Source organism: Notothenia rossii, assembly GCF_949606895.1.
Source record: "Notothenia rossii genome assembly, chromosome: 2".
Taxonomy (NCBI): domain Eukaryota; kingdom Metazoa; phylum Chordata; class Actinopteri; order Perciformes; family Nototheniidae; genus Notothenia; species Notothenia rossii.
This window is the reverse complement of record NC_136904.1, coordinates 95,098,540-95,112,715: the sequence shown is the minus strand read 5'-3', so window position 1 is coordinate 95,112,715 and position 14,176 is coordinate 95,098,540. Positions and strand designations below refer to the sequence as shown.

Below are 14,176 nucleotides of genomic sequence, written 5' to 3'. Positions count from 1 at the left end.
CTGTGTCTAGGGATATATACGTATGGCTTTTATTGTGAAAAACACCTTAAAAGGGTTAAGTGAATGGTCTCTGTTAAATGAATTAAATGAAATGCTGTTTTGACTTCCACAGGTGAACCAGACCCCAGACTCGTGTCAGGAGACGCGCTTCAAGGTGATCGATCTGGAGGACGGCGTTCGGTACTTCTTCAGGGCGATGGCAGTGAACGCCGCCGGAGAGTCAGACCCCACCGACCTGAAGGAACCGATCCAAGTGCAGGACAGACTGGGTGAGGACTGGTTACCAGCAACTCAAACACATTATTGAGGGTGGATAAATGCATCAGTGAGAGTTAACGGAAATTAGAGAGTGGAGAAATACATCCTTAATTCTGCGATACATGTTGTGATATCAGAAAATGATTATCTACATTACTTTTTTCATGTTTAATAGAATAAGAACTTTTTTATAAAAAACGACATACTTTGAAATGAGATTAAAAAAAAACTTCAAGACTTTAAGATGATTTGTGTGTATTGTGTCTGAGCTGTTGAATAAATAACCTTCCTTACTTAAAGTGCATGGACATTAAACCTGTAATGCCCCTCCCCCCACAGAGGCCCCAGAGCTCATCCTGGACGCCGCGATGACCCGCGAGGTGAAGGCTCTCGCCGGCACCCACATCGTTCTGATGGCGACCATTACGGGCGTCCCCTTCCCCTCCGTCACCTGGCAGAAGAACGAGGGCGAGGTGCCGACCCGCATCGACATCGACACCAACCAGACCGGCACCAAGCTGGAGATGAGGTTCTGTCATCGTGGAGACTGCGGCGACTACACGCTGACCGTGGAGAACACGGCCGGGTCCAAGACCGTCACCTGCACCGTGCTCGTGTTCGGTGAGCAAACTCACTTCAGGTTTAACACGAGAGAGCGAGAGAACTTTTACCCTTGAAGCATTTACCTAAACATTTTATACATAAAAACATTTCCCTGTAAAACTCTAACAATTTTCAATCTAACACGAATGAATTCTTTACCTTTGAAGCTTTTACCTTGTATGCTTTAAGCTGTTGAAACTTTAAATGTTCGACCTATAGTCTTGAAGCGTTTCTCTACATCGTAAACATTTCCCTGTAAAACTCTACCCTCTAATGAACCCTAACATGATTCTGCCGCTGCTCGTGTTTCCAGATAAACCCGGTCCCATCCAACACCTTCGGGTGTCGGACGTGCGCAGCGACTCGGCCTACCTGTCCTGGAAAGACCCCGAGGATAACGGCGGCGTCCGCATCACTAACTTTGTGGTGGAGAAGAAGGACTCGGCGGCCACCCAGTGGGTCCCGCTGTGCTCCACCTCCAAGAAGCGCAGCATGATGCTGAAGCACCTGATGGAGGGAACCTCCTACAACTTCCGCGTGGCAGCCGAGAACCAGTACGGCCGAAGCGAATACACGGAGACCAATAAGGCCGTCAAGGCCATGAACCCGCTCTGTGAGTATCTTTATTTATTAAGATATATGTTTTTTACATTTAGATATACTTTTTATATAGATTTAGATTCATACTCCTAAAATGGAAAATTCTAATATCCTCACACTGTCTTGAATTAGTAAAAACGAAAAGAATTGACATGTAGTTGTAGTTTTGGTATATAAAATGAACACTGTTGCTAAAACTCATCACCAGTCTAAACCTGAATGTCTTTCCCTCCAGTCCCCCCCGGTCCTCCCAAAGACCTGCACCACGACGACGTGGACAAGACAGAGGTGTGGTTGGTCTGGAACTGGCCTGACCGCAACGGAGGAAGTGACATCACCGGCTTCCTGGTGGAGTACCAGGAGGAGGGAGAGAGGGAGTGGGACGAGTGGAAGACGGTGAGCATCCCAGAGAGTCATGTGACCGGCCTGGAGGAGGGCAAGACCTACCGCTTCAGAGTCCGGGCCGAGAACGCCATCGGACTCAGCAGACCAGACACCACCTTGCCCATCCTGTGCCAGGAGAAACTGGGTGAGTCCAGCACTCTATCATGTCTAAACGAGGATTCTTTAACAAAAACCTCAGTTTACTTGAGCAAAAGTTAGTTGGTCCCGGTTTAAGTTACCTAAACGCAATTGGTAATTTTAGGGGTGAAGTATTCCTTTAATATTGGGGCTCGAATAAATGTTATTGTTTCACATCTATTTATTCAACTGTAGGCCCGTCAACAGGGATACTCAGTAGTTTCCATTGAGTGTTAATATATTGGGTAACCCCCTCTGTCTGTTTGTCCACAGTTGCTCCCTTCCTGGAGGTTGATGTTAAGCTCACTGAAGGCATCATCGTGAAGGCCGGCACCACCATCAGGCTGCCCGCCATCATGAGAGGAATTCCTGTCCCCATTGCCAAGTGGATGGTGGAGGGAGAGGAGATCACCACCGAGGATAATGTCAAGATCGATACCGACAACTTCTCCACCGTGCTCAGCATCACCGAATGCACCAGGAGCCACACCGGCTCCTACCTGCTCTCCGTGAGCAACCCAGCCGGAACCAAGACCGCCGCCCTGAGCGTCACGGTGCTGGATGTTCCCGCTGCTCCCATCGGACCCGTCAACATCCTGGAGGTCACTCCAGAGTCTATGATGATTGAATGGCGTCCTCCCAAGGATGACGGCGGCAGCGCTGTCACCAACTACATCGTGGAGAAGAGGGAGTCCAACAAGGAGACCTGGGGAGGGGTGAGCTCCGGCAGCCTCTCTACCAAAGTCAACATCATCCGCCTCCAGAAGGGAGTGGAGTACGTGGTCCGCATTCGTGCCCAGAACAAGATGGGTGTCGGTGCTGCTCTGGAGAGCCAGCCCACTGTGGCCGAGCACACCTTCCTTCCTCCCAGCCCGCCAGGTACACCACATGCCACTGATGTCGCAGAGGACTCTGTCACAGTGGGATGGACCATGCCCCTGTCCGACGGAGGCAGCCAGATCACTGGATACCTGATCGAGCGCAGACACAAGGGAGGAAAGTGGATCCGTGTGAACAGGACTCCCTGCAAAGACATGAAGTACACAGTCCTTGGTCTGTTTGAAGGCAACGAGTATGAGTTCAGAGTGTTTGCTGAGAATATCGCCGGCTACAGCAGCCCCTCTCCCACCTCTGACCTCTGCAAGCCCTGCAGACCCATCACGGCCCCCGGCCCCCCTGTCAACCCCCAAGTTAAAGACTACAGCAAGGACACTGCCTACCTGGTGTGGACCAAACCCAACAAAGACGGAGGCAGCCCCATCATGGGCTATACCGTGGAAATGAAGAAGGCTGAAACTGAGGAATGGCAAAAGGTGAACCGGGACGACTTCATCAAGCATTCCGCTTACACTGTGAAGGGTCTGGAGGAGGGAGCGACGTACAACTTCAGGATCTTCGCCTCCAACATGATCGGAGATGGCGAGCCCAAAGAGATCCCGAAGTCCGTCACCGCTCAGGACATCCTGATCCCTCCAGAGATCGAGATGGACCTCTCCTGCCGCGAGCGCCTCACTGTGCGCGTCGGACACAACATCAACATGATGGGCTACATTAAGGCCCGCCCTGAGGCTGAGGTGCTTTGGTCGAAGGGGGAGGTAGTTCTGGAGAACAGCAAACGGGTCACCATCACTCAGAACTTCCCTCTGGTCCACCTGAAGATCAAGGAGGCCACAAGAGCGGACCATGGCAAATACGTCCTGAAGGCTTCCAATGAAGGAGGCGAGGCTTCCTGCACCATCACAGTCAATGTGCTGGACAGACCCAGCCACTGCCAGAACCTGCACGTGACCTACGCCACCAAGGATTCCTGCATGCTGAACTGGGAGACGCCTGAAGACAACGGTGGATCTGAAATCACCAACTACGTGGTGGAGTGCCGTGAGCCCAGCACCAGCATGTGGTCCATGATCACATCCCTCTGCACCAACCGCAAGATCAAGGTCAAGCTGATGGACGGCAAAGAGTACCTGTTCCGCATCAGCGCCGTGAACAAGATGGGCGCCGGTCCCACCACGGAGACCAAGACCCCTCTGCTGGCCATCGACCCCATCGAGAATCCCGGAGAGCCTGAAAACTTCAGAGCCACGGACATCGGTAAGAACTACGTCTATCTGAGATGGAGGAAGCCCGACTTTGATGGCGGCAGCCCCAACATTTCCTACAACCTGGAGTGCAAATCCAAGGATGCTGAGGACTGGGAGAAACTCAACACCACCACCCTCACTGACACCTTCTTCCTGGCTGACACGTGCAAAGAGAACCAGACCTACACCTTCAGGTAGGTTACTGCATCCTTACTGTGGAGGATATCATAAGGCAGTAAATCAGTCAGATTTGACCCAAACATGACAGGAGGGTTGAAAGAACAGACTGTAGGTTTTGCAGGATGGCTGTGAAAAGTCTGTTACCCTACCTAGTAGGGGTGTAACGGTTCACAAACATTTCGGTTCGGTACGTACCTCGGTTTTTAGGTTAAGGTTCGGTTCGGTACTTTTTCGGTACAGCAGAACAAATGATCACAAAACATAAAATATATATTTTTTTTTTATTATTATTAAACTGTGAATAATGGATTCACTCAAATAAATACAAAATATAATAAAAATTAACATTAAGGTGCAGCATTTCGATGAACTGAAATAATCTGTATTTGAACTGTACTGTACTAGTACCTAAGCAGACAGTTTGACATTAGGACTTGCTTGTCATTGTATTTTCATGTTTCTTTAAAGAAAGATGAACTTGTCCACATTGCTTGCTGAAAGGGCAGATCTGCTGGCACTAACAATGTCTCCTGCTGTGGAGAACACCCTCTCTAGGGACAGAGGTAGCAGATACAGCCAGGTAGCGCTTTGCTAACATGGCAACATAAGGAGATTTGGCGGTTGTAATAGGTTTGGCTCGGTCTGAACTTGTTGCGAGTGGTGGAGGCTTAAATGCTAGCGGGAGTTGGGTTTGCACTTCAGTCTTTTTTCTTTTGGTACCGGTGATATTCACGTTCGGGTGATGCCTTTTCAAATGAGTGTGCAAGTTTGATGTATTGCCAGCCGCGTAACCAATGTTAGTTGAACAATGCCGACAAACAGCTTTGGTTCGGTCCACCTGTCTTTGTCCGTCATCCTTGTACGTAACTGTGAAACCAAAATGTTCCCAAACCGGAGACTTCAATGATGCTGGAGGATTTTCAAGCTCAACTTTATCTGCGTTCGCCATTTCGACAGTTCCTCAAATTACTGACTACATTTGAACGCATCCCTGTGACCAGCTCTCATAGTGTGCCTCTCGTCCAATGAAATGACTTGGTCGCTCTATGACGCGTTGAACCCAATGTGAGCAAATTACTCTGAATGCTACGACGCAGCACCGGAGATTACTTCAAAAAAGTTGTTCACGTTCTCAATTCTTTATGTTTAACGTTATATCCGTTCGGTACACACGTGTACCGAACCGAAGGGGCCATACCGAATAATTTCAGTACGGGTACCGTTAAACCCCTACTACCTAGTGAAAATGACTTACTAATAATTCTTATCATTTGTCTCTCAGGGTGCAGACCATCAATGAAGGAGGTGAAAGTGCTTGGGTGAAACTCGCTGATATTCTGGTAAAGGAGGAGATCCTGAAGCCCGTCATCGACCTGAAGTTGGCCGGAGTTCTGACGGTGAAGGTCGGAGAATCTGTGAGGATAGAGGCCGGCCTGAGAGGAAAACCTGCGCCGGAGGTCAAATGGATCAAAGAAAAGGCCGTTGGGGACAACCCCAGAATCAGCTACGAGACCGGACCTGAATATTCCAAGTTCCTTCTCACCAAGTCCAGACGCACGGACACCGGAAAGATCATCATCACCGCCACCAACGTGGCCGGCACCTTCACGGCGTACGCTAACATCAACGTCCTGGACGTCCCGGGCCCAGTGAGGAACCTCAGGGTCATCGGCATCGGGGCCGACAAGTGCAGAGTGGTGTGGGACCCTCCGGAGGACGAGGGAGGCTGCGAGGTGGACAGCTACATCCTGGAGAAATGCGAGACCAGGAGGATGGTTTGGTCCACGTACTCCGCCTCGGTGGTCACACCATACTGCAACGTGATCCGTCTGGTGGAGGGTAACGAGTACATCTTTAGAGTGAAGGCAGAGAACAAGATGGGCACTGGCCCCGCCATGGAGAGCAAGCCTGTCACCGTCAAGACTCAGTTCAACAAACCTGGGCCCCCAGAAGCCCCCGACGTCACCAAGGTACTCAAACACTTCCTGTGCTGTACCTTTTTCTATAATTAACTACATTTTATCCTGGTTTCTGCTTCCACAGTATGAGGTGGACACCAGTTATTATTATGCTATAACTTTAAGATAACTATTTGAACAGCGTTTTCATTACTTGAGCTAACTTTTTGTACTGCTGTTACTCACACTCTCCACACGTCCGTGATCCAGGTCAGTAAAGAAGAGATGACCGTTGTCTGGGCTCCCCCCGAGAACGACGGAGGAAAGTCCATCACCGGCTACATCCTGGAGAGGAAGGAGAAGAGAGCCGTCCGCTGGGTGCCGTGCACCAAGAGCCCCATCTCTGAGAGACGCATGAAGGTCACCAACCTGATCCCCAACCACGACTACCAGTTCAGGGTGAAGGCAGAGAACGAGGTGGGCCTGGGAGAACCCAGCAAGGCCTGCAGACCCGTCGGAGCCAAAGATCCCATGGGTAAGTCTGTGGTTCTTTGAGATGAATCAAAGACTCAAAGGCTTTATCATCATATGCATCGTAGCTATAGTGTAGATATAGCTATGCAAATCTGTGTTTCTGTGTTTTCCTGCAGAGCCCCCTGGTCCCCCTGCTTTCCTGAAGGTGGGTGACAGCACAAAGAACTCCATCACCCTGACCTGGTCCAAACCAGTGTACGACGGTGGTGCTCCCATCATCAACTACAGCCTGGACCTCAGGCTGAAGACCGATGTGGACCCCGAGAACCCCTCGGTGGGCTGGAAGAGGATCGACACCAACGGCCCGCTGGTGCTCACAGAGTTCACCATCGGACAGCTGGACGAGAAGCTAGAGTACGACTTCAAGGTGTCCGCCCAGAACCAGATGGGCTGGGGACGCCACGCCTACCTTAAGGAATCCGTGTCCCCCAAGGAGATCATTGGTAAGAACTGACATTCAATACGATAAAAGTCTGTTTCCAGCTCATAGAGTCCTGTTGTGAACCGGGAAATGTTGAGGACCCCAATTTGCCAAAATGAATAGTAGAAACATAGAAACTGCCGGATGCTAACCTGCATGTTGGGTAATTTGCAAAATTAGCATTCATTAGCATATGCAGACAATAGTTAAGGGTTAACTCCGGTTTGGACAGTTTTAGAGTGGTGTCTGGTGTTATTGAGGACGCTGAATCCATTTCTGAAATGTTCAGCATCAGAAATGGCAGTTTTAACCAGAAAGTGGCCATATTTGTCCTCTCTGTGTGCTGATTTTGATGATTTTTTGGTCGATTTAACTCAATATAGTTAACTGTATCACTGCAGATAGCCTTATGTGGGCATTGTCAGTGAAACTGGGAAACAAAGCATGGTGTTTTTGCAACTTCAGTATAGAGCACTTTGATGTTTAAGGGGTAGACATTAAGGGAAACACTTTCTGTTTATGATCTCACATCCTGGTAACCTCTCTCCTGTGTTTCCTGCTGCAGAGGCTCCAGAGATCGACCTGGATGCCAGTCTGAGGAAGGGTCTGTCTGTGAGGGCCGGCTGCCCCATCAGGCTCTTCGCCGTCGTCAGAGGACGACCCTCGCCTAAGGTCACGTGGAAACGCCTCGGCGTGGACAACGTGATCCGCCGTGGACATGTGGACCAGGTGGACAGCATGTCCTTCCTCGTCATCCCCGAAAGCACCAGAGAGGATTCTGGGAGATACTCGCTGACTCTGTCTAACTCGGCCGGAGAGAAGGCCGTGTACGTCCGCGTCAAAGTCCTCGGTGAGAAACATAACAACACATTTATCCACAACCAACATTTTACTTAATCATGCTATAACACCCATGTTTAGTTTTAGACAGTTTGATTGCTGTATTCATGAAACTGTCCCACAATGTTCTAATATTTTATAGTATATACATTTAGTAAACACCAAGGAAAATGGACGTCTTCATCTGAACTTATTTTTAGGAATATACAAATGTAATAATAACGTCCAAAAAATGCGGGAACTTTTAAAGGCTGTTACGTACAACATTTTGAACATATTACAAAAAGAGGTGTTATTACACAATGAGATTTTTTTACATCTCTTTAAAAGAAAACCTGTCTGATCAAAGCATATCTGAATCCCCCCTCGCAGACACCCCCGGCCCTGTTGGCGGCCTGGAGGCAACGAACATCACAAAGACGAGCGCGCAGCTGTCATGGCTGCCGCCCGATAACGACGGTGGAAGCCAGATCCTGAACTACATCGTGGAGAAGCGCGAGGTGGACCGGAAGACATGGAACAAGTGCATCGAGGACCTGAGGAAGACCAGCTTCAAGGTGTCCAACATGACGCCCGGCATTGAGTACTACTTCAGAGTCACCGCCTGCAACCAGTACGGCATCGGAGTTCCGCAGGACTCGCCCAAATCCTACCTGGCCGTCGACCCCATCAGTGAGTAGAAAACCTTATCATTCTGAGACATGCACAGGAAAATAAGACTTCAATTATTATCATTGTTTCTGTGAATGAGAAGACTTTAATCTAATGTGTAGATATGTATATCCATACGTCGTACATATAGTGAACGTTTTCTAGTTTATTTTTAAATGTTTGCCCCCAGGTAAACTAAAAGCTGCTGTGTTCCTCTCCCTCTGTGTTCTTTCCTTTATCTTACCTAACCTCCGCACTCCCCTCCCCCCCAGGTGAGCCAGACCCCCCGAAGAAGATGGACGTGTTGGACATCACGAAGAACAGCGCCACGCTGGGCTGGCTGAGGCCGCTCAGAGACGGCGGGGCCAAGATCAACGGCTACGTAGTGGACTACCAGGCGGAGGGCGCCGCAGAGGACAAGTGGACGCCGTACTCCGTGGTGAAAGACATGAGCATCGTGGTGGTGGGCCTGAAGGAGAACACCAAGTACAAGTTCAGGGTCGCTGCCAGGAACTCAGTGGGGGTCAGTCTGGCCCGCGAGGCCGAAGGGATCTTCGAGGTCAAAGAGCAGCTCAGTGAGTACAACACACACCTCAGACTATAGAGAAACCTGGAGATGAGACAGCATTATGAGTCTTAAAGACCCCGAGATGAGTCAGCAATATGAGTCTTAAAGACCCAGAGATGAGTCAGCAATATGAGTCTTAAAGACCCCGACATGAGTCAGCAATATGAGTCTTAAAGACCCCGACATGAGTCAGCAATATGAGTCTTAAAGACCCCGAGGTGAGTCAGCAATATGAGTCTTAAAGACCCCGACATGAGTCAGCAATATGAGTCTTAAAGACCCCGAGGTGAGTCAGCAATATGAGTCTTAAAGACCCCGAGGTGAGTCAGCAATATGAGTCTTAAAGACCCCGAGGTGAGTCAGCAATATGAGTCTTAAAGACCCCGACATGAGTCAGCAATGTGAGTCTTAAAGACCCCGAGGTGAGTCAGCAATATGAGTCTTAAAGACCCCGACATGAGTCAGCAATGTGAGTCTTAAAGACCCCGAGGTGAGTCAGCAATGTGAGTCCTGAAACCCTGCCATGAGTCGGCAGTGTGAGTCTTAAAGACCCTGAGGTGAGTCAGCAATATGAGTCTTAAAGACCCCGAGGTGAGTCAGCAATATGAGTCTTAAAGACCCCGACATGAGTCAGCAATGTGAGTCTTAAAGACCCCGAGGTGAGTCAGCAATGTGAGTCCTGAAACCCTGCCATGAGTCGGCAGTGTGAGTCCTAATACTTAATACAAGAGTTAGCCCTTCCTGTTCCCTCTTCTCTCATTGTCTCATATGCTGATGAAAATAAAGCTTCTTCTTGAACATGTCATATATTTAGTTTTCTTGAGGGACCTTTGAGTAACTGTTGTCCTTCCTCTCCCTGCAGTGGCTCCGAAGGTCATGACTCCGGACATCGTGTCGGTGCGAGCCGGATCTAAGATGGTTCTGGAGGCCATCGTGGCCGGGAAGCCCGCTCCCTTCTGCAAGTGGAAGCAGGGCAACGAGGACGTGCTGACCTCCGACCGCCTGTCCGTGGTAAAGACGCTCACCAGCTGCACCCTCATCACCAAGAACGTGAAGCGGGAGGACAGCGGCTACTACAGCCTGTCCGCAGAGAACAGCAGCGGAAGGGTCAACCAGATCATCAAGGTCACCGTCATGGGTCAGTAACACCAGTCCTAATATGGGAATATCACTGGGAATATTCAGGAATAACAAACTGTGTCAAAGGGAAAGCAGCTTCAAAAAGGGACTATATTTGAGAAAATTCAGAAAACAAAAATGAAAAAAGTCAGATTTTTTCCAAAAATCTAAATTTTGGAAGGAAAAATCTATATGTTGAGAAAAAAAAAAAAAGAAAAGGCAATTTCTTTTTATAAAAATCCCAAAAAAATGTTGAAAAAGTCAGACATTTTGAAAAAATAAATCTGAATTTGGAGAAAAAGTTAAAACTCAACATTTTGAGATTTTTGAGAAAAAGTTGGCGGCCATTAAAAAAATGGGCAAAAAGTCAGAATGTATTTATGGTAATTCATAACTCGTACATTACCGCTTCTCCCTGTCCCTGCAGATATCCCCGGGCCCCCCGAGGCCCCCCTGGAGGTGACGGAGGTGGATGTGGACGGATGCACCCTGCTTTGGGGGTCGCCCCAGGAGGACGGAGGCAGCAACATCACCAACTACATCGTGGAGAAGTGTGACGTGAGCCAGGGAGACTGGACCATGCTCACCTCCTCCTGCACCAAGACCAGCTTCAAGGTCCTCAAGCTGTGTCTGGGCAAAGAGTACGGCTTCAGGGTCCGCGCAGAGAACAGGTTCGGCGTCTCAGCGCCCATCTACTCCGAGAAGATGATCGCCAGGTGTCCGTTCGGTGAGTCCGGGACAAGGTTTATAAAGCTTTGTAGGGAACTGCAGGAATATCGAGTCAGCATTACGAGTCTTAAAGCAAAACACATTTTGGCATTATCAGCCCTAAAACCCTGAATTCAGTCTGCAGTATGAACTGTAAACTGTGATATGAGTCAGCATTTATGTCCTGAAACTCAGAAGTGAGTCTGAATTCATTTAAAATCTGCAGTTTTACAGCTCTAACTGTTAACTCCCCCCCCCCCACAGACCCCCCCAGCGAGCCCCTGAATCTGCAGATCAACAGGATCAACAAGGACTACGTCATCCTGTCCTGGGAGCGCCCCAGCAGCGATGGAGGCTCCCCTCTGACAGGATTCGTCATCGAGAAGAAGGAGCGTAACAGCCTGCTGTGGACGAGGGCCAACGAGTCGTTGGTGAAGGCCACGCAGTACACGTGCACCGGGCTGATGGAGGGCGTGGAGTACATCTTCAGGGTGGCTGCGCTCAACATGGCCGGACAGGGGAAACCCTGCAAGCAGACCGACATCATCATCGCCAGGACCGCCATCGGTACGAGACACTCACACTTCATCTTTCTTTCAAGCTCGAGACCCAGAGGAGCATTCACCGGCATTGTTTCAATGCTGGGGAAAAAGACGCTTATTCTAAAAAAGTGGGGGGAAAAAAAGTCATATTTTTGAGACACTACTTTTTTGGTTTAGTTATTTTTCTCTACCACTTCCTTAAGAGAGTAATACCAGGTAGAATCCCTGGGCCAGAGACATTTCCACACATTCAAATGTGGAGAGTAGAGTTGGGGTTTCCGTGTCAGTGGAAGGAGTAAGAAAAGAAAAGAAAACACTATCGAAAGGCCAGTTTTCTGTTAACACGATATAAGCAGGATATTATTTACATCAAGTGTGCATGGGAGGGAATATTTAATTAAATATAAAATGTAGAGTGTTTTTCTTTACATTTGTACTTTTACACCGACCTTCTTCACTGTTCAGACTAACTAACCGTGTGTCCCCCCCCCCACACAGAGCCCCCCGGTAAGCCCGAGGTGATGGACGTGACGAAGCACTCGGTGTCTCTGGTGTGGAGCCGCCCGACGAACGACGGCGGCAGCAAGCTGATCGGATACTACATGGAGTACATGAAGCTGCCGGAGGAGAAGTGGACGCGCTGCAACGCCAACTGCATGAACATCCAATCAGAGAGCTACACGGTGAGCGGGCTGGAGGAGGGCCAGCAGTACCAGTTCAGGGTCATCGCCAGGACCGCCATCAACACCAGCCTGCCCTCCGAGCTGTCGGACAAGATCCCCGTCATCGCAGAGCACGGTACGAACTCTACCAACTATCATTCATTAACACTTATCCTTAAAGGGAAGACAGGCCCCTTACGGGAAACTGATTGGTCGGAGCAAAGTACGAACTCTGAGCATTCAGTTTTCGATTATATGAATTATTATTAATATTATTCTCATCATCATATTAACAGTTTTCCTCAATGGAGAGACCAGACCCTTTCTCGTCATAAGCTTCCTTAAAGCATAAAGTTACTACATGGGGAGTTTTATTTTGAAAAACAAATCTCATCTTAAGTTTTTAGTGAGTGTGCAATCACTCTATGGTGCTTTTATTTTGAAAAACAAGCCTGGCCTTTACTTCCTGTAAGGATAAAGTGATTTTTTAAAGTTTTTTATTTGAATTGAAATGCCTCATGCTTCACATCTTACTTTATATCAGGAAAACACAGACTCTTCCTGTGCTCCCCGTACAGTTACTCTATGGGGCTTTTATTTTGAAAAATCAGACTTCGGAAAGACTTTGAATGCAGGACTTTTACTTGTAACAGAGTATTTTAAATGCATTTTTGCTACTTTTGTTTAAGTTAAAAGTCTGAGTACTTAATAAAGAACCATTCCCCCTCCTCTTGGTGCAGTCCCCCCCCGCGTGGACCTGGGTCTGGATATGAAGAACCTGATCGTGGTGAAGGCCGGAGAGAACGTGTCCATGGACGCCGAGGTGTTCGGCAAACCGATGCCCAAAGTGACCTGGATGAAGGACAGCGCTGTGGTGCACGTGGAGGGCATGAAGATGAGCCAGAAGAAGCACCACTACATGCTGGACCTGTTCTGCGTCACCAGGAAAGAGTCCGGTGACTACAGCATCAACGCAGAGAACCCAGCGGGTCCAAGTACGCCACCATCAAGGTCAAGGTGCTCGGTGAGTCAAGAGGTCTTCAGAGGGTCTTTTACAGGATAAGTTTGGAATAGATGAGATTTGAGCTCCTTGTCATTGCTAGTACTAAAACAACGAAATGCAGTTAGCATCTAACCGTTGGAGGCGTGTGGCGCAGTGGATAAAAGCCTCTAACAAGTGACATGTAATGTAACCAGACAGTGCAAAACAGTAAGAGAAAAGTCAATCACTGGGTATATGATAGGATACGATAGGATAATACTTTAATGGTCAGATCAAGTCTGAAATGTGTTGTTCAGGGTTCAGACAGGAGATAGCTGAGGGTAGAGAGTTTCCTGTAGCGCCTCCTAGAGGACAGGAGATGTGTGGTAGGGAATATGTGAGAGATGGGGTCTTTGAGCAGTATTAGTGTTGACCTGCAGCGCCTCCTAGAGGACAGGAAATGTGTGGTAGGGAATATGTGAGAGATGGGGTCTTTGAGCAGTATTAGTGTTGACCTGCAGCGCCTCCTAGAGGACAGGAAATGTGTGGTAGGGAATATGTGAGAGATGGGGTCTTTGAGCAGTATCAGTGTTGACCTGTAGCGCCTCCTAGAGGACAGGAAATGTGTGGTAGGGAATATGTGAGAGATGGGGTCTTTGAGCAGTATCAGTGTTGACCTGTAGCGCCTCCTAGAGGACAGGAAATGTGTGGTAGGGAATATGTGAGAGATGGGGTCTTTGAGCAGTATTAGTGTTGACCTGATAATGTGAGAGATTTAAGAGGATTAACGAGGCTCCTCCCCCTCCTGCAGATAAATCCGGCCGCCCCGCCAGTTGGACATTTTGAAAAGTCAAAATGTTTATAGAAGTCAGAATTTAAGAAAAGTCAGCATTTTGCGAAAAATTCTAAATGTTAAGAGAAAAGTCAGAAGTTATTCATAACTCCCGTCATACTGAAGAATCCTTACGGTACAGTCAGAGCACCGGGTCTACTTCAGGAACAGA

The 14,176-nt window shown here is 48.7% G+C and overlaps 1 protein-coding gene across 1 annotated transcript in view; it reads left to right on the top strand.

The window, feature by feature from the left end:
* ttn.2 (titin, tandem duplicate 2) overlaps positions 1–14,176 on the top strand; it is a 260,191-nt gene that overhangs the window by 190,701 nt on the left and 55,314 nt on the right. The window contains 18 exon segments of the mRNA XM_079665865.1: positions 113–269; positions 598–879; positions 1,175–1,474; positions 1,697–1,990; positions 2,257–4,261; positions 5,530–6,217; positions 6,416–6,680; positions 6,796–7,122; positions 7,666–7,950; positions 8,313–8,612; positions 8,864–9,166; positions 10,022–10,297; positions 10,706–11,005; positions 11,251–11,553; positions 12,027–12,326; positions 12,931–13,170; positions 13,173–13,214; positions 13,490–13,569. Coding sequence (XP_079521991.1) covers positions 113–269; positions 598–879; positions 1,175–1,474; positions 1,697–1,990; positions 2,257–4,261; positions 5,530–6,217; positions 6,416–6,680; positions 6,796–7,122; positions 7,666–7,950; positions 8,313–8,612; positions 8,864–9,166; positions 10,022–10,297; positions 10,706–11,005; positions 11,251–11,553; positions 12,027–12,326; positions 12,931–13,170; positions 13,173–13,214; positions 13,490–13,569 — 6,747 coding nt within the window.